General features: G+C 46.3%; 1 protein-coding gene across 7 annotated transcripts in view; it reads left to right on the top strand.

The window, feature by feature from the left end:
- The first annotated feature begins 7,180 nt into the window (after window positions 1–7,180).
- Window positions 7,181–18,338, top strand: part of CEP250 (centrosomal protein 250) — a 46,021-nt gene continuing 34,863 nt past the window's right edge. For 4 of the 7 annotated variants that reach the window (XM_057702613.1, XM_057702612.1, XM_057702611.1 and 1 more), the window contains exons 1-7: window positions 7,181–7,309; window positions 14,460–14,745; window positions 15,222–15,278; window positions 16,428–16,510; window positions 16,736–16,901; window positions 17,661–17,767; window positions 18,005–18,259. In XM_057702613.1, the coding sequence (XP_057558596.1) occupies window positions 14,560–14,745; window positions 15,222–15,278; window positions 16,428–16,510; window positions 16,736–16,901; window positions 17,661–17,767; window positions 18,005–18,259 (854 nt within the window). In that variant the 5' untranslated portion in view covers window positions 7,181–7,309; window positions 14,460–14,559. Of the gene's footprint in view, window positions 7,310–14,459; window positions 14,746–15,221; window positions 15,279–16,427; window positions 16,511–16,730; window positions 16,902–17,660; window positions 17,768–18,004; window positions 18,260–18,338 lie in introns of those variants that run through there. The other 3 variants (XM_057702610.1, XM_057702614.1, XM_057702616.1) reach the window with 3 other exon arrangements.

The raw sequence follows: 18,338 nt of genomic DNA, 5'->3' as shown, positions 1-18,338 counted from the left end.
CATACTCTTAAAGTCAGCAGACCAGAGTATCATTCATACCCATTTCACAGATGAGAAAACAGTGAATGGAATCATCACCATCATCCTTTGCTTTTTTCAAGCACTTAGCAGTTTTCAAAGTGGCTTCACGTTCTTTATGCTATCTGAACCTCCTATTTCTCAGAGTCAGTTCAGCATGGGATAGAGCTGGCTAAGAGGCAGCTTCCAGGATCAGACAACTTGGTTTGTGCCCTGTCTCTGCCACTAACCAATTGGGTATTTATTCATTTATGTACTTAATTATCCATCAACTATACGCTGGGTGTCTACCACGTGTTACATCCTGGGCCTGAGCACAGGGTATCTAACAGTGGACAAGACTGCCAAGTCTGTGCTCATGTTCTGGTGGAAGAGACAGACAAACAAGCAAACAAATGTATAATTTCGGAGAATTCTAAGTGCTGTGAAGAAAAATTAAGCAGGGGCAAAGAGATGTCTATTTTAGATAGGAAAGTCTCTTTAAGGGGGTGATGTTTGAGCAGAGATCCAGGTGTAGTGAGGGAATGAGCCATACAAAGGTCTGGGAGAAGATCATTCTTGGTAGAGGGAATAGCAAATGCAAAGGCCCTGTGGCATGAATGTGCTTGGCATATCTGCAGAACCAGGAGAAGCTGATACGGCTGAAGCAGAGTGAATGCAGGGGGAGTGATAGGAGATGAGGTCAGATTATGCCAGGACCACAATGAGTACGGCCTCACAAGCCAGAGAAAGGAAGTTGGATTTTATGTTTCGTGCAGCGTGAATTTTAGTGCAGAGTTTTAAGCAGAAGATTTGTCTAACATGATGATGAAGAGCTGGACTACCTGCCTTCAAGTCCTGGCTCCCTAATTTACCAGCTGTGTAATCTCAGGCCAATTATTTAATCTTTCTGTGCCTCAGTTTCCTCATATACAAGAGTGGGTCAAAAATGATCTGCACTCCGGTTATATTAAAACTTCTGTAAATTCTACAGCCAGAGTGCGGATAATTTTTGACTCACCCTCGTATAAAGTGAGGCTAATAATAATATACCTGCCTCAGAGTTGTTACAAATTTTCGTTGTATGTTCTTAGAACAATGTCTTATGCAAAGTAAGCTCTACATAAATGTTACCTATTATTCCTATCTTTAAAACAATTTTCCCTGAACCGGTTGCTTTACCTGTAAAATTGGAATAAAAATATCTGCTTCACAGACTGCTTATAAGAACTAAATGTATTTACATATGTAGAGCACCTTTCTTTCAGTAACCAGCGTATAGTAGGTGCTCCATAAATTATGGTTAAAAGAAAAAAAAAAGAGTCCATTGCTAAAATTGTCCTTGTTCACAAATGAGGAAATTGAGTCTCAGAGGAGTTAAGTGATTGACACAAGGTCACATAACCAGAAATGATCAACGTAGGACTCAACCCAAACACATGACTCTGAATCCAGTGCTCTTCCCCACAGCAAGGAAGGATTCATCTTTCCTGGCATCACCCTATATGAAAGGGATTGGCTGTGAGGAGGGCCCAGAGCCCCCGGCCATCCATCTGTGCTTCTTATAATCTGTGGGGCCTGGGCCATCCCCATCCAGGGCGCCCAGAGAGCCCCAGCAGGAGCAGAGCCACCTGATCCTCCTCTCAATCATCATTCTGGTTTGTGTTGTTTAAATTTCCCAGGAGCTGCCACTCTGGTGGGCGCTCCTCCACTGAGCTCTCAATGGCTCCCCCAGCTGAGCTCCTCAGGAACTGCACCTTGTCAGAGCCTGTGGGTCCTCAAGAGAGGTCAGTCCATCCCACTCCCCGCAGATTATTATATATTATAATCTGGAAACTGCGTGTGGGTGTATGTGTCTTTTTGCCTTTTGCGGGGGTGGTGCACAAAGTAACCATACATTTTTCACTTTTATTCTTTATTTAAAATATGTATTTTAAAATTTTTTTATATTTTAAAAATATTTTACAAATAAAGTAATGCATTGGGACTTCCCTGGTGGCGCAGTGATTAAGAATCTTCCTGCCAATGCAGGTCGATCCCTGGTCTGGGAAGATCCCACATGCTGCGGTGCAACTAAGCCCATGTGCCACAACTACTGAGCTCACGCACTGCAACTACTAAAACTGGAGCGCTCAAGGGCCCGTGCTCTGCAACAAGGGAAGCCACCACAACAAGAAGCCCGCACACCACACCAAAGAGTAGCCCCCGCTCGCTGCAACTAGAGAAAGCCCAGGTACAGCAACAAAGATCCAACAGAGCCACCCCCCCCAAAAGAAAAGTATTTTTTAAAAGAGTAATGTATATTAGAAAGAAAGGCAATACAAATTCATGATGAAAAACAGTTCAAACAGTACAAGAGAATACACAGGAAGTCCCACTCCCACCCAGAGCCCCAGTTTCCAATGCTTCTCAGAAACAATCACTTTTATCAGTCTCCTGGATGACTGTCTATGCAATGTAAGCTTTGAAAAAAACTTTTAATTGAAGTATGATATCTGTACTGAATATATTTTAATTGTAAATTTAAATCATGTTCATTGTAAAAAAAAATAAAATGGAAACAATATCAAAATGTATTAAATTAAAAGAGGCCACTCCCAAATCTCTCTCCCTAGAGGGAATCACTGTCAATAGGTAGGGACCTGGAAACCTTACTGTCATTCTTGAGCTCAGAAACCTCAGATTCTTGCAGGACTCCTTCCATTCCTCCCTCCCTTCATCTGCTTTTATCTCCCACTTTGCACATAAAAACTCTAATAGGTAAGTATTATTAGCCCCATTTGCAGTAGAGGAATTTGAGGCTCAGAGAGGGTTGGTGGGTTACTCAAGACACAGGCAGAGTCGGGAGTTCAAACCCGGGTGAGTGTGTCGGCCTCCAAGCCCAGGGTTCTTCCCACCAATGTTCCTCCACCTGATTCCTGTCCAGGTTCTTAGAGTTTAGCTGCTGTGTCACCTGAGGCAGCAGATAGAGTATCAGGTTGGAATATAATTAAGGGCTCTTTTTTTTTAACCCCCTTTTTTTTTTGGCTGTACCACATGGCATGCTGGATCTTAGCTCCCTGACTAAGGATCGAACTCGCGCCCCCTGCAGTGGAAGCCCGAGGTCTTAACCACTGGACCACCAGGGGAATCTAAGGGCTCATTTTTTGAGGGAAGAGAGGACCCGGTTCTATGGGAGCTGTCCCTGTACATCCTTCTACTGCCCAAACCCCGAACGGTATTGAGCAGATGGTGCCCACTTCAAGAAATGTCAAGCTTGGGGGAGTGGGTATTTAGAGCTTGACTTGGTCAGTGGGAAGGGGCAAGAATTGGAATGAGACCTGGCCACTGAGACAGGATCAGGTCCCGGGGTGGGGGGGGGGGAATACCCAGCTGATGGAGGGGATTGTATTATTATCTAATTATAAATCCAAGGAGATTCATACGATCCAACCAAGTGGCAGAATCAGCCGGAGGAATGCCCAGGGGGAATCCCCAGCACTGCCCAAACATCCATGCTCCGGCATGTCCCTGTTCCAGGCACACGGCTTGGAATGCCCTTCCTGCCTTTGTCTGCTTAGCTGATTCATCCTTCACAATCAGGTTATCATGTCACCACCTCCATGAAGTCAGCCACTCCCTCTTTATAGAATTTACCACCCTGTAGGTGTGTGAAATATACATTTACCCACCTGCCTCCACTTGAGTCTGTGGACTGAGGCTCTAGGCAGGGTCCATGTGTTATTGTTCTTTGGGTCTCTCCCAGTGTCTAGCACAGGATTTGACACATAGTAGGTGCTCAATCAATATTTGTTTAATGGTAAGTGAGTAGACTCTGATGGAAAGCAGCAAGTTGTTCACAAGCCAGTACAAGATGCTATATTCTTTTGGTGCCCAGAGCTCTGCTTCCGGCAGTTAGCTTGCAGTGAGAAAGAGGGGAATGATTGAGGTTTTTTTTTTCTTCTTCTCAATTTTTCCCCTGTCATCCTCAGCTCACCTTAGTCACTCAGGGTATTGACATGGAGAGGAAGATGGAGAAAGGGGTGTGAAAAGTCTTCTTTGAATTAGTATGGTAGCTGGCTTTGTGATTTCTGGGTTTGGCAAATGCTTATAGCTGTTCCTGTCCGTCAACAAACAAAGCATCATGGAGGGCTTTTATGGGTTCTTCAGGGGTTCCCTGCTGGGCTCTTCTCTTGCACTCCTCTTAGCAAAGGCACCTCTATTGCCAATGGTCATTTGTCTTCTTACTTCTGGAGTCCCTTTACCCCTCTAGGAGGCCCTACTGAACAGGACACAGGAGAGGCCTATGCAGCTCTGTTTCTTTTACTTAGTCCACATTTGGCCTACAGAAAACATTCTCTGACAAATTCTGGGAGAGCAGGACAACCCCAACATAGCAGCACTCTCCTGGGTCTGCTGCCAAAGCAGTTAGCAGGCTTGTCTCTTATTGATAGATTTCCTGGGCAGGAGGTAGATCCAGTCATTACGCTCCCCAACTGCAATGAGATTGAATGTGGTACCTCAAACCCTCCCGGAACTCCCCTCTTCCAATTGCTTGGCTTGAGTGGTTACATCTTCCCTAAGAAGGGTGGGGACTCAACAGAAATATCTCCACACAAATTCTCTATCCTCCATTCTCTTGACACCACAGATGAAGGATTTAAGAACTTTAAAACAGATTTATAAAATCTGTTTAAAAAAAAAAATATATATGTATACACACACGGTTTTTTTTAGCCCATCATTTCAAAATTTCACTATATAATTTTAAAAAGAAAGAGAATCGGTCACTCCACGCAGCCTCTTGGCGTGGGGCTGGGGGAATATCTATAAATAATGAGCAAGCCTGGGGTGCAGGATCCACATTACACTCCTGGAAAAGGGTTAGGATAGAAAGTGTGTTCCCAGAGAGGGAATTTAGGGCATAAAGGAAGAACCCCAGTTCATTTGGAGGGCACCTGGGTTGGTTTTCTTTCAACTGATTCGTTGTCTCTCCCTCCAATCCAGCTTCCTTTCAGGCCTTCTCCCCACTGTAGATCATCAGACAGGTATGAACATGGCCAGACTCTAATTGTGGCTAGATTGAGTCTTTCCCTACAGGGCTCTTGGGTCCCAAGCAATTCAAGTGTTGTATATGAACAACACCTGAACACCATTTTTTTTTTCTTTTGGTTCCAAACATTTCCGGCACTTCATAGGATGTTTGAAGGCTGATGTACCCTCGAAGCCTATAGAATCTCTAGAGGGGATGTTACCACTCTTACACATCAGCTAACTCCACTTTCTGCTCTGGCCCAGACAAAATGCACAGTTGTACTACTTTATCATGTTTTAATACAATTGCCAACTTGCTGTTAATACACTATATTATTATCCAATACTAGTACATAACAACTATTCAATAAATGTTTGTTGGGTGAATGAATAAATGAATAAGGGGACGAACTAATGAATTCTCTTTTACAAAAATCAAAGATTACAGTTTGTTTTAATCCTCTTCTACTCCATTTGCCTTTTAATGCTATGTCTTGATAGTCTGAAACCTACATTTATTCTTTGCGGTCTTAAAATGTATTGTGTAGTTTGCTGATGGATTTTATGTCATTAACCTTTTGTAACACTGAGGCTGACTTCATTCAATTCACGATGCTTATTTAGCACCTACCCTGTGTCAGGCTCTGTGTTAAATGCTAGGAATGTCAGACATAGTCCCCTATTCTCATGAAGCTTAAATTTTCAAGGGGGAGAAAGATAATAGGTAAACCAAAATAGGTAAGTAAAAGTGCTATGAAAAGAGTACTGTGACAGAAAATGTTAGGGTATTACTTTACGTAGCATGACCAGGGAAGACCTAGCTGAGGAAGGATCATTGGAGACCTGAAGGAGAGCAAGTTGTCAGCTAATCCAAGAGTTTGGGGTAAACTGGGCTAGGCGTTGGCAAAGTATGTGCAAAGGCCCTGAGGTGTGTATGACATTCCAAATACTGTAGTGAACATTCTTGCACACAACCTGTCGGGGGAATATTTCCCTGGGGGAGATTCCCACACAACTGAGTCTTTGCATCCTTTTCTCTGTCCAATGTTCCTTCTTCCTTCTCAACATAGTTTGCCTTTAAGAATCACTGTCCTCCCTTCCATCCCTCCCCGCCCCTTACTTTCTCTTTTTCTCAAGATAACTATTAAAAACTTGTTTTGTTCTTATAGGAGAAAAAACACAAAGATACTCTTATCAAAGTGTTCCCTTCTCAGGTTCCCTTTGGCTGTGAATTGCCCTGTTCACTTCTGCTATTCATTCATCCATCCATGTATTCACTCAGCACTTACTGAACTCCTATTTTGTACCAAGCCTTGTGCTGGGTGCTAGAGATACGCAATCTTATACAGCACTTCTCAAAATATGTTCCCAACGCATGGGGACTCACCCAGGGTATTTGCTGGAATGCAGATTCCTGGGCTCCACGCCTGGTTTACTGACTTTCCAGTGGTGGAATCCTAGAGACTGCATTTTAGTAAGTTCCCCAGTTGTTGTTGCTTTTAAAATCTCAATTAAAACTTTAGAACCACTGAGTGGAGAAGAAAGGCAGGTAAATGGAATTTACAACGCTAAGAAAACGCACTGATAATTTATGCAGAAAACGCTACGGGAATAACGGCTCAGAGTCCCCCAGCGTGTCAGGCTTACGCAGGAAATCAGACAAACTGCAGATCTCCGGACGGATGCAGGACGGTAAGGCAAAGAAAACACCCTGTGCAACGCCATGTGTGTTCAAATGATACTGCGTAACTAGGCTGCGAGTGCTGTATTGCCTGAAGCGTCTTGGAGCTTCGGGCTCTGAAAGTAAGCTTTATCACAACGCAGCGCACTTGTTAACTGCGCTCAGGTTCTTGGGTGGAGCAGTGCGCAGGCGCGCCCAGAACCAGGTGACCGTACACATGCGCAATATGTAACCCCGAAGCCAAAAGGGGTATGATTGAGGGCAAGTTTTTTGGTTGCCAAAACTTCCCTTGCTCAAATCCAGCAACCCCGGATGTCCCCGTTTCTGGCAAGGGACTCTTCACATCTCTTAACATAATCCACTTTTTCCTTCTGGGCCACCCTCCGTAAATCGGCTGCCAGTACCCAACATGGCGGAGGCCCCCAAGCGGCGCCGTCCGCCCGTAGGCGCGCTATCCGGCGGGGCGGGGCCCTCCGAAAGGGCGGGAGTTTGGGGGGGGCGGGGCCTGCGCGCCTGCCCCGCGGTGGGCCCGCGCCCCCGGCCGGGCCTTGGCTGCAGCTTTAGCGGCTCCGACGCTGAGGAGCGCCCGGGGAGTCTGCGGGAGCCGAGCGTGGTGAGGTGGGGCCTCAAGGGCTGGCGGGAGGTGCCCGGGTTAACGGTCCGAGGCCCAGAGACCGGCCCTCCTAGAGCGTCTTAGGGAATTCCGCTCGGGAAGCGGCCTCCAGTTTCCCGGGAGGCACCCGGGGCCCAGAGAGGGGCTGGGACCTGTCCCAGGCGGGTGCGTCCGCGTCCTGCTGCCGCCACCGCTCTGGGCTCCAGCCCGCGTAACAAGGGGTCTTCCCGAGCCTGGGGCTGTCAGATACGGCGCTGCGCTCTCCTGCTCGTCCAGCTCCTGGCTCCCGGAATTTGGCGGCTCCCTCTGCCCTTGGGGCTTTGCACGTGATCTGTCCGAAAGATCCGCCCTACCCGCCGGCTCCACTCAGGAACTCTCATTCTTCGGGATCCAGCTTAAATATCACTTACTCGGAAACCTTTCCCCACCGCTTTCTGCAGGCGCAGTAAGCTTGCTGCTGGGTTTTTGCACGCGCTGCACCGAGTTACGTTTCCTGCTCCTCTTTTACAGCCGTGCACTTGTTGGAGCGTTATGCCTTGCCTTTTTCATCTGTATCCCAGGGTCTAGCACGTGATGATCATAATAATAGCTAATATTTACCGAATAGTCACAAAGGTGCTACTAAATGCATTACCCATTTAATCCTCAGAGCAATTCCGTAAGGTGGGTTCTATTTCCTCACATTTTATGCGTGAAGAAACTAAGGCACTCTTAGATCAAATTGCCTAGAGCCCCACAACTAATAAGTGGGTGGAGCTGGGATACGAATCCTAGGCTGTCGGTCACCAGAGCGTGTGATAATTCTCCTAGATTGCCTTTGGGTTTGGTAAATATCTGTTGCATTGGTGTTTACATGAGGCCCCCGCGTTGTGGAGGCCAGGATTGTGATGCACGTGAGAAAGCTTAGAAAGGAGAATTGATGTTCCCAAATATACAGAGTGAGTTCAGGAGGAAACCGAGGCTGGGACCTGCTGCTAGCCCTCTGTTCCTTCAGCTGCACTCTTACCTTTCTTTGGTCCTTTTCCATCAGAGAGCTCAAGACCTAGACCTAGGTTTCACACCGTTTAGAAAGTGTGCCCTCCCACAGCTGTGATTTCATATTTCATGATTTAGGGGGCAGCATAATGTAATGGAAGGGCACAGAATTTGGAAGAAGATTGGGGTTCAGTATTTGCTCTGCCACTGACCAGTTATTGCCCTTCTGTGTTTTGAGCCTCAGTGTTCTTGTCCGTAAAATGAAGGCAGTAATTTCTTCTCAAAGGGTTTTTTATGAAGATTACAATTGTTGTGGGAGAGTAAAGTGCTATACAAACTACATGATCTGTTTCTTTGTTGTTCATTTTTACCTTTTAGAAGGTTATAGAACTGTCAGCATTTTGCAAGACCTTTGATATGGATCATGCTGCCTAAGGTTCTTATTTCATTCATTCATTTCGTCAAATATCTAATGAGTACCTGCTATATACCAGGCACTGTTTTAGGAGCTGAGAATACAGCAGTCAATCAAACAATATTCTTGCACTTGGGAAATTTACATTGTGCTAGATATATTACACGTAATATTCAGATAGGGCCAGATAGAGCATGGTAAGGTAAGTAGAAAAATACCAGTGCGTGTGGAGGGGTGGTGGTATTTTATACTGGGTGGTTAGGGAACAACTTACTGAGAAAGTGGCATTTGAACAGAGAACTGAAGGTGGCAAAGGAGCCAGTCATGAGAATAACTGGAAGAGGAGGCCCTGGATGCGTGTGTGGCTTGGTGTGTTCCAAGCACGTACAGCAAGGAGAGCTGTGTGGCTGGAGGGATGTGAGAAAAGGGGAGAGGAGTAAGAAATGGGATTAAAACAATTGGAGGCTAGAATCAAATCATTAGGATCCGGTAAGCCAGTAGAATGATTGTGGTTTTTACTCTTGGTTAGCCACTGGAGGGTTCTGAGTGGCCTAATCTGTCACTATTTTAAAAGGATTACTGACTGTTCTGCTGAGAAAAAGCAAATTTGGGAAGCAAGGGTGGAAGCATTGCTACCACCTAGGAAGCTTTTGCAGTCATCCAGGTGTGTTAGTTATCTATTGCTATGCAAGGAATTATCCCAAAATTTAGCAACTTGAAACAAGAGTCATTTATTATCTCATATTGTTGTGGGTCAGAAATCTGGGAGCAGCTCCGCTGGCTATTTCTGGTTTAGGATCTCTCAGGAGATTGCACTCAAATTGATGGCTAGTCTGCTCCCAAGATGGTTCCTTACCACTGGGCCTCTTCACAAGGTTGCCTGGGTGTCCTCAGGACACCGCAGAGAGAGTGGGGAGAGAGCAAGAGCTGGAGAGAGGGGAGGCCTTTTGTGACCTTATTTTGGAAGTTGTTTCTACTTTATTCATTAACTTTGTTCCAGGAGAGAGCTAGGCTCCACCTCTTGAAGGGAGGAGTATCCAAGACTTTGTGGGTGTACCTTAAAGCCACCACACCAGGCAAGAGTGGCTTGGCTCAGGGTGATGGTGGGGGTGGGTCAGAAGTGATAGGAACTGGTAGAGCCAACAGGATTTGCTGATGGATCAGTTATAGGGTGTGGGAGAATGGAGTAAGTATAACTGTAAGGCTTTGGGGCTTGAGCAACCAGAAGGATGGAAGTACCATTTACTAAAATGGGGAAGATTGGAGGAATAGGAGTTCACTTTTGGATGAGTTAACTTTGAGGTGCCTGTTAGACATCTGTGTGGAGAAGTTAAATAAATGTTTGGATTTAGTATAGGAGTGTGACATGCCAGAGGGAAGTGTGAGCTGGAGATGCAACACTGGGAGTCATGGGTGTATAGGTGCAGTTTTAAGTCATGAAACTGGATGACATTATCTAGGAAATGAATGTAGATGGGGAAGAGGTCTGAAGCCTGAGCCCTGGGACCTCCAACCTTTAGATGGTGGGGAGACATGGAGGAACCAGCACAGGAGACTAAAGGGAGAGGCCTTGGAGGGGGGAGGAGGACAGAGAGGGGCCCCACGGATGAGATTATATAAGGAGCTATATGCTAATTTCTTTTTTTTCTGGAATAAGGAATAAATTGTCTCTGCAGACAAATATCTATAGTTTCTTTGCTCAGGAAATAAAATGTCTGTGCCCTCAAGTGTTTTTCCTTTTTTGTTGTCAGTGACAAAATTCTGTTTAATAATACCAGTCCTTGTCCTAGTCCTTGTAACATTACACCTCTACTCCAAGTTTAGGTGGTGTTGCTGCTATTTTAAATTTGTTTAAATACTCCTTTTGGAAGAATTTGGATGAGAAGAGACAAAATATATAATTTATGTCACTCTTCTGTCATTCTCCACCCTAAGTTCAGAGGTCACTGCCCTTCCCATTCTGCTTCCTAGCAAAAGTAGGAAGTCAGCTTTATTCATTTGTGTATCACTGTGGCCAATTATGTGATTGTAAGCTGGAATTCATGAGTGTTTACAGGAGAAATTAATGTATAAAAGAAGTGAATCTTTTTCCTTTACCTGTGCTAATGATAACATCTATTCAGTGGTTTACAGTTTATAAAGCACACTGACATCCATTATCTCATTGAATGCAATTCAGTCTGTTACCATTTGCCAACTACTGACCTTTTCCTTTCCTGAGGGGCATTGAAACCTACCTTTCTTTTGGAGCTCTGCTAGTTTATTTATTCTCTGGCTGATCTGACAGTGTGTTAATAAAAGGTGCTGAACTGTGTCTTGAGGAAGCTCAAAACTAAATCTCAATTTCGGAAAAATTCCTGATGTAGTTTTTCTGTGTTCTGTCCATCTTTTTATTCCTATTTTAGTGATTTTGGGGGGGGGGGGCATTAATCATAAAACAATTCAAAACATTTTTAAAATAAACTATTTTTCAGAACAATTTTAGATTTACAGAAAAATTGTATAGCACAGCAAGTTCCTATATACCCTGCACCCAGTTTCCTCTGTTAGTAACATCTTACATTAGTATGGTACATCTGCTACAGTTTCACATCATTTTTAAGGTAAATGGGGCATACAAATAAAATACGAACTAAATGAAGTAAGCCTCAGTTTCCTTATCTGTAAAATGAGAGGGTTGGACTAAATTTTTAAATAGTTCTAAAATGTTTAAATTATTCTGCTAAAGTAAAATGATCGTGTAATTCTAATATAATTCCACTTCTTTACTGAAATGTTACTATCATTTTCTAAAATAATGTATACACGTTAATAACAGCCTATTCTAAAAGAGGAGTTAGGGACTTCCCAGGCGGTCCAGTGGTCAGGACTCCGCACTTCCACTGCAGGGGGCACGCGTTCCATCCCTGGTTGGGGAACAAAGACCCTGGAAGCCACATGGCCATAAATAAATAGATAGATAGATAGATAGATTTAATAGGAGAATTCCAGGAACTATGGGAGGGCTGCGTATATATTAGGTTTGTATAATATATATAAATACATGATTATAAATATATATAATATTATATTAGGTTGAGTTACATGAAATTATCATTTTATTAGGTTAAAAAAAGGGCAGATGTTGGCAATTTCTATGGTTCAACCTATTGCTTTGGGGGTTAGGGAGCCTTTGGGGGCCTCTGAGACTCTGTAAAAGCCTGGCCCAACCCTCACAGAGTTAGGAGAGAAAAGGCTCTTCAAGTCCCTTGAAGCAACTCCAGTTAGTCGTGTTGGCAGTGAGAGCTATTTCCCAGCAGGTCTGTGCCTCCAACCAGAAGAGAGAGGTTGAGCCAGTACTTCACAGCCATGGTGGAAAGGAAGGGCAGAAAGGGAGGCCTTTGGAAGTACTGACCCAGCTGATCAGCTAGGATGAGGCAGCCTGGGGTGTTGGGGCCTCTAAGCCTTTATGGGCGCCACTCTCCTCTTCCTACTTTATGCCCTTTCCTTACTGTCTAGTACAAGCTCTGCAAACCCGTGTATCTGCAGTTGCCCAGGAGTGTGAGGGAGGGGCTAAGCCAGGGCGGGGGCCAGAGACTGAAGTGAAATGGAGAGCATATGTCTTATCTGAAGGGGGCAGATGCTGTTTCACTGCAGCCAGTTGTTGCCTTGTAGGATTGTGGGTCAAGGGTCGCTAGATATTCTGATTATCCAAAGGAGCCAGAGATATGAATTTTTATATGTGTTTTCCCAATGGTAAATGTTGGCACCTAACTTAAACTCTTAAAAACCATTGTATAGGCCACACAGTGATTGAAAAGAACCCACAGTCCACATTTGTAACCTCTGGCCAAGGGTTTAGATCTGCCGGGAGTGAGGTCCGCATGCATTTCCTCATTATGCATTGTTGACAACCTACTCGTGACCAAAATGAACTAGCTCCTGCCTTTGAGGAGCTCACAGATTAGTGGAGAAGATAGACAAATAGTAATGATGAGATGTATCATAGACATTCTCTCTGTATATTGCATGTAAATACATATATGGCTTATAATACGTAATATAGATATGCCTATATATGCAGCTATAGAAGTGATTAATTATTCCTGGGTGCATCTGGGAGGACCTGATAGGAAGTGGCATTTGGGCCAGGATGTAGGAGATCAGCAGTTTGGAGCATTAAAGGGACTTGATCCCCCCAGATCCCCCCAAACCCACACTGTATGTGCAAATGTTACATTTGCTGTATGTGCCATTTTCTTCAGATTATGAAACTGATACTGCCAAGAAGGTAGCTCTAATAGACCATTTTCCTGATAGGTAGTTGGAAATACCGGTATTCCTCAACCCTGCTGGTGAGTGTCTCAGGGCCGATAAAATGAGAGAACTCTAACCTCCTCCGCCCCCACCCGAGGTTATCGTGTGTTTTAGAGGCCTAAGAAACTCAGAGGTCATGGAGCTGGGTGCCCTCATTTATGGATGAGGAGCCTGAGGGAGTCGCGTGCTCGAAGTCGCAGAGCCCACTGGAGACAGAGTTTGCATTAGCGCCCCGGACTCTTCTGGACCATCTTGCCTCCCTGTCTCCTGGGTGTCTCCGAAGTCACTGGTTAGGCTGGCCTCCCCCACCTGCTCCCATTGCCCTGTTCTGGCCCAGCTCCTGGTGAGTGAGGAGGGTTTACCATTCTGCTGAAGCTGGCTCCTCCTTCCCTGTCTCTTTTGGTCCCCCTGCCTGAAATGCATGCTACTTGCTCAGAGAGATTCCGTGTATTCAAATCCTAATCAACCAAATGCCAACTGTATGAACTAGGACAAATTGTTTAACCTTTCTGATTTCTCAACTAAGGCTTGGCCTTTGTAAGCCTCCGTTTCCTCATCCACATGTAGAGTTAAATTAGTACCAATGCTGAAGTGTGATAGGAAAGCATTGGAAGGTTTCGAGATTCTTGTGATGCCAAAATGGCATAAAGCACTTAACAAAGTGACTGATGGCTAGAAGCACTTCACAAGTATTCACTGTGATGATGATTCCCTGTTCGCAGCCCCTCAGGTTGGATTAAATGTCCTTTTGTTGTCTTCCCATACTATCCTATGATGTCTCTATCATCACTGCGCAGACTGCATCGTACTGTAATTGTGTCCATCTCCCCTGCTAGCCTAAAAGCACCTTCCGTGATTCATTCAGCAAATGTTTATTAGGTACTGTACCAGGCACTAGGGATGCAGTGGTAAACTAGGAGCTCTTGGGTTGAGTGCAGAGTTCCAAAAGGCATGCCAGGAAACACTAGTCCTGTGAGCTTTCCCAACACATTGGGGAAACGATGCTCATCATGGCCCCCCTTTAGAGATTAGGTCCATCTTAGTTTGTTGTTTTTTTTTTAAATTTATTTATTTTTGGCTGCACAGGCTTTCTCTGGTTGTGGAGAGTGGGGTCTACTCTTCATTGTAGTGCGCGGGCTTCTCATTGCTGTGGCTTCTCTTGTTGCGGAGCAGGGCTCTAGGCACACGGGTTTTAGTAGCTGTGGCGCCCGGGCTTAGATGTTCGCGGCGTATGGGCTCTTCTCCGACCAGGGATTGAACCCACGTCCCCTGCATTGGCAGGTGGATTCTTAACCACTGTGCCACCAGGGAAGTCCCCATCTTAGTATTTTAAAAGCTCCGAAGAGTACTGTGGTAAAGGAAGCTATTTACTTTGTCCAACCCAGTTTTACCAGACTAAATGAGAATTTGCTGAATAAATTTGTCATCTAGACAGTTCTTTCAACTCCACTGTGTGCTCTGGTCCCCAGCTCAAGAGGAGGTCCAAGTGACACAGCAATGATTGGAGAGCCTGCTGGGAGCGCACAGCTGGCTGCATAGGGGCCTGTGGGCTTACTGTCCGGTGCCCCCATGGAGACAGGGGGCCCTGGGTTGAACAATATGAAGCCCCGGTCACTGCAGCTGGTGCTGGAGGAGCAAGTGCTGGCGCTACAGCAGCAGATGGCAGAGAACCAAGCAGCCTCCTGGAGGAAGCTGAAGAGCTCCCAGGAGGCCCAGCAGAGGCAAGCAGCCCTCGTGAGGAAGCTGCAGGCCAAGGTGAGGCAGCTGCCCTTTCAGGAGGGGGAGAGAGAATGCTTGGGGCTGGGGACTGAGGTGGGATGAGGTCTGCAGGAGATGGAGCCACGTGGTAGGAATGTCCTAAACAGCTCTCCTTTGATGCACACAACCTCTCCACCAGCTGTCCACGGTGCCCCTTTCAAAGGTGACCTTCAGGAGGGTTAAGTTAGTTGTGTAGGTCTGCTCTCCTAGTCTAGAGTAGGACCTGACCCTACTAGGGGAAGACCCTAGGTCTTCCGGTTTCAAAGCCCATGAATTTACTTCTCCAATACAGGAGCTGTAGAGAATGTATTATTAAATGACCAAACGGAAACTGTAAGATGTTATGGCCTCACCTCACTGCCATCACCCAGTGCCTTATTGGTCACAGGTTTGCACTCAACCCTCGGGAACCTTTGGTTTGGGCCATTGGTACCCGCCATGCCCATTGCTGTGTCCTGCTCTGTTTGCCTCAGGTGTTGCAGTACCGGAGCTGGTGCCAAGAGCTGGAGAAGCGGCTGGAAGCCACTGGGGTGAGTGAGGCTGTTCTGTGCTCCTCCTGAGCCCTCAGGGAGTATAGCTAGGCCTCTAGGCCTCGCTTGCTGACTGAGGGAAGCTGGGGTGTGATAAGGCGGTGTTTGGAAGAAGCCTCTCTTTTGTCAGCCCCTAAGAGCTTTATCAGATACCTTCATGGGACCTAGCTATTCCTGCCCCATTAGACTCCAACCCTTGGCTCTCTAAGGACAAAATGCAGCTTCAGGAGACTTAATATTACCAGATTGGAAGGGGTGTGGAATCCCAGGGAAGAGATGCATTTTTCCTCCAGAAGGTGTCAGTGTTTATCTGTCTTGGAGAGATGTGTGCCTTTGCAAGCCTGAAAACAACGTGTTTGTGGCAGAGAGATTTCTTTGTGCTGTGGGCTGGGTGGAACTGGCTTTCAAAGACCCCGCTGCCTTTGTTCCAGCTCCCTCTCAGCACCTTCTCACATTATTCTCGGAAGAGTTCTTTCAGAGGAAGGAAAGGACCAAGACTCACGATGTACCGATGTACTGTTCTACCATAGGCCAGGCACCCTTAGGCATTCTCATAGAATTATGTCATTTAACCTGCAAAGCAACTTTCTCAGGGGAATGATATCACCTTCATTTTGGAGCTGAAGACTTTGTAGCTCAGAGAAGTTATAACTTCCCAAGGTCCAAAAATTAGTGTAGTAGAGGCCAAGTGAAAGGCCATTAGTGAAAGCTGTATTTCATGCTTCTTAGGTCGAAAGTTCTTTTCACTACCAAATGTCATCTTTCGGGAGAAGTCACTGGTTCACTTTTGAAGAGAGGGATAAAACAGTGGGTTTACTTGCAGGATGCAGTGATTGAGAAAAGAGGCATGTTGCTAACAAAGGGGAGAAAGAAGAAAAGGAAAGCAGGGGAATTCCTTGGCAGTCCAGTGGTTAGGACTCTGCACTTTCTCTGGGGGGGGAAGGGGGGCGAGGGGCAGGTTTTATCCCTAATCAGGCAACTAAGATCCCACAAGCTGCTCCACATGGCCAAAAATAAAAATAATAAAGTTAAATAAAGGATGAACTTTAAAAAAAAAAAAAGTGGGCTGCTGTAGAAGGGGGCATCAGGGAATTGGTCTGCAGGATGTTCTCTTTGGAGGTAAATAAAGCTTGCTTTTGTCTGGCTAAGGGACCGATCCCTCAGAGGTGGGAAAGTGTGGAGGAGCCAAACCTGGAACAGCTGCTAATCCGATTGGAGGAGGAGCAACAGAGGTGATGGGCCCCAACTTTCTGGCCTGGGTGGTTGGCCGGCGGGTAGAGAAGGCTGATGGAAAACCTCTGTCTCGAGGGCTAACATGGATTAGAACCAAGGACTTCAGCCTTAGCCCTCCAGTTCCTGGCAATGGAAAGTTCCAGTGGTTGTCATCTTACTCCAAGAGGTCCAAGCGTTGGCTCAGACCTTTGTTTAGTACTTGGTCCTACCCCTCCCCAGTGCAGGTGTGAGAGTCTAGCGGAGGTGAACACCCAGCTTCGGCTGCACATGGAAAAAGCTGACGTGGTGAATAAAGCGCTTCGGGAAGATGTGGAAAAATTGACAGTAGACTGGAGCAGGGCCCGGGATGAGCTAATGAGGAAGGAGAGCCAGTGGCAGATGGAGCAGGAGGTAAGAGAAACAGGAGGCGGGAACAGTGAGAAGAGGGCTTGCAGTCTGGGCACTGCCTGGTCAGTGCTGGAAGGGGTTAACGTCAGGACCTGGGTGGAAACTGAGTTGTTGTTGAAGTCTCTGGCTGTCCTTACTGCTCATGCTGGCAGCTCTGCCCTGCTTGGGCCACCAGCTTAGTTCTATCCTTACCTGCCCAGTTGAGGTTTTGCTGGCAGGTAGCATGACACTCAAAGCAACTCTGTTCCTACATAAGTGACTAGCTTAGGTTTTAGATGGATCTTAAAGTTTACTGACTTTCCTTGTCTGAAGTCTGCAATCTAGATGCTAAAGAGGTAGCTATTGAAATTGAACGGGGAAGAAATGTTCAGATCCCAGTTAAAGGAAACTAATGTTTCCTGAGCCGTCGCTCTGTGCCAGGCATTATGTTAGGTGATTTACATATGGGATATCATTTAATCCTCATTATAAGTCTGTGGTGATGATGGCAACAGCTCCCAATTGTTGAGCAGCTACTGTTTATCCTTTTCTAATGTAGCTCAAGGAAGGCCATATACCATCCCAGGCCCTTTGACTTCTTGAATCCCACCGCTAACTTTATTAAACACTTCAGCATTGCCTGAACATAGACACCCTTTCATAAGCTATCTGCTGTAAGTCCCTCCCTCACTTCGCCCCAATAGTCAGGAGGAATCCAAGACTCCCTTGTTGGCAAAAGATGTCCTCTGCCCTTTGATGTGACCTGGGTTTCCGAACACACAGTTTTTCAAGGGCTACCTGAAAGGGGAGCACGGTCGCCTTCTCAGTCTATGGCGGGAGGTGGTGACCTTCCGACGCCACTTTCTGGAAATGAAGTCAGCCACTGACAGGTCAGTGTGGGGGTAAGACAGGAGGAGGTTTGCCCCTACCGACTCTATTCTTATGACAGTGGGCTGCTGCAGAAGGGGAATCAGGTTGTGGGGGGAAGTCAAGGTTAGAAGAGTTGGTGGGGAGGGGTGATGCTTTTTCCCAGACCTGCTCCTCAGGTTTCCCTGGGCCTGACCTCCACGCTCCCTTTCCCGTGCCCAGTCCCTGGTGGGATCTGCTTTTTCCTTGCTTGTACTCAGAGACCTGACGGAGCTCAAGGCTGAGCATGTGAGGCTTTCAGGGTCCCTGTTGACCTGTTGTCTGCGCCTGACTGTGGGAGCACCGCAGTCTCGGGATTCTGACGGATCTGGGAGACTGAATGGGAGTGAGCCATCCCAGTTGTTGCTGCTATTAGCCAAGACCCAGGAGCTGGAGAGGGAAGCCCATGAGAGGAGCCAAGAGTTAATACAGCTGAAGAGTCAAGGGGATCTGGAGAAGGCCGAGCTTCAGGATCGGTAAGATGGGCTGGGTCCTAGGAAGGGTTTGCTAGGGGAACGTGGACTCCCTTAGGGAGTGGAGATAGGCACGGGAGAT

Source organism: Hippopotamus amphibius, chromosome 12 (assembly GCF_030028045.1).
Source record: "Hippopotamus amphibius kiboko isolate mHipAmp2 chromosome 12, mHipAmp2.hap2, whole genome shotgun sequence".
NCBI lineage: Eukaryota > Metazoa > Chordata > Mammalia > Artiodactyla > Hippopotamidae > Hippopotamus > Hippopotamus amphibius.
The sequence above is the reverse complement of the archived record's forward strand: the minus strand, read 5'-3'. Positions and strand labels throughout refer to the sequence as shown.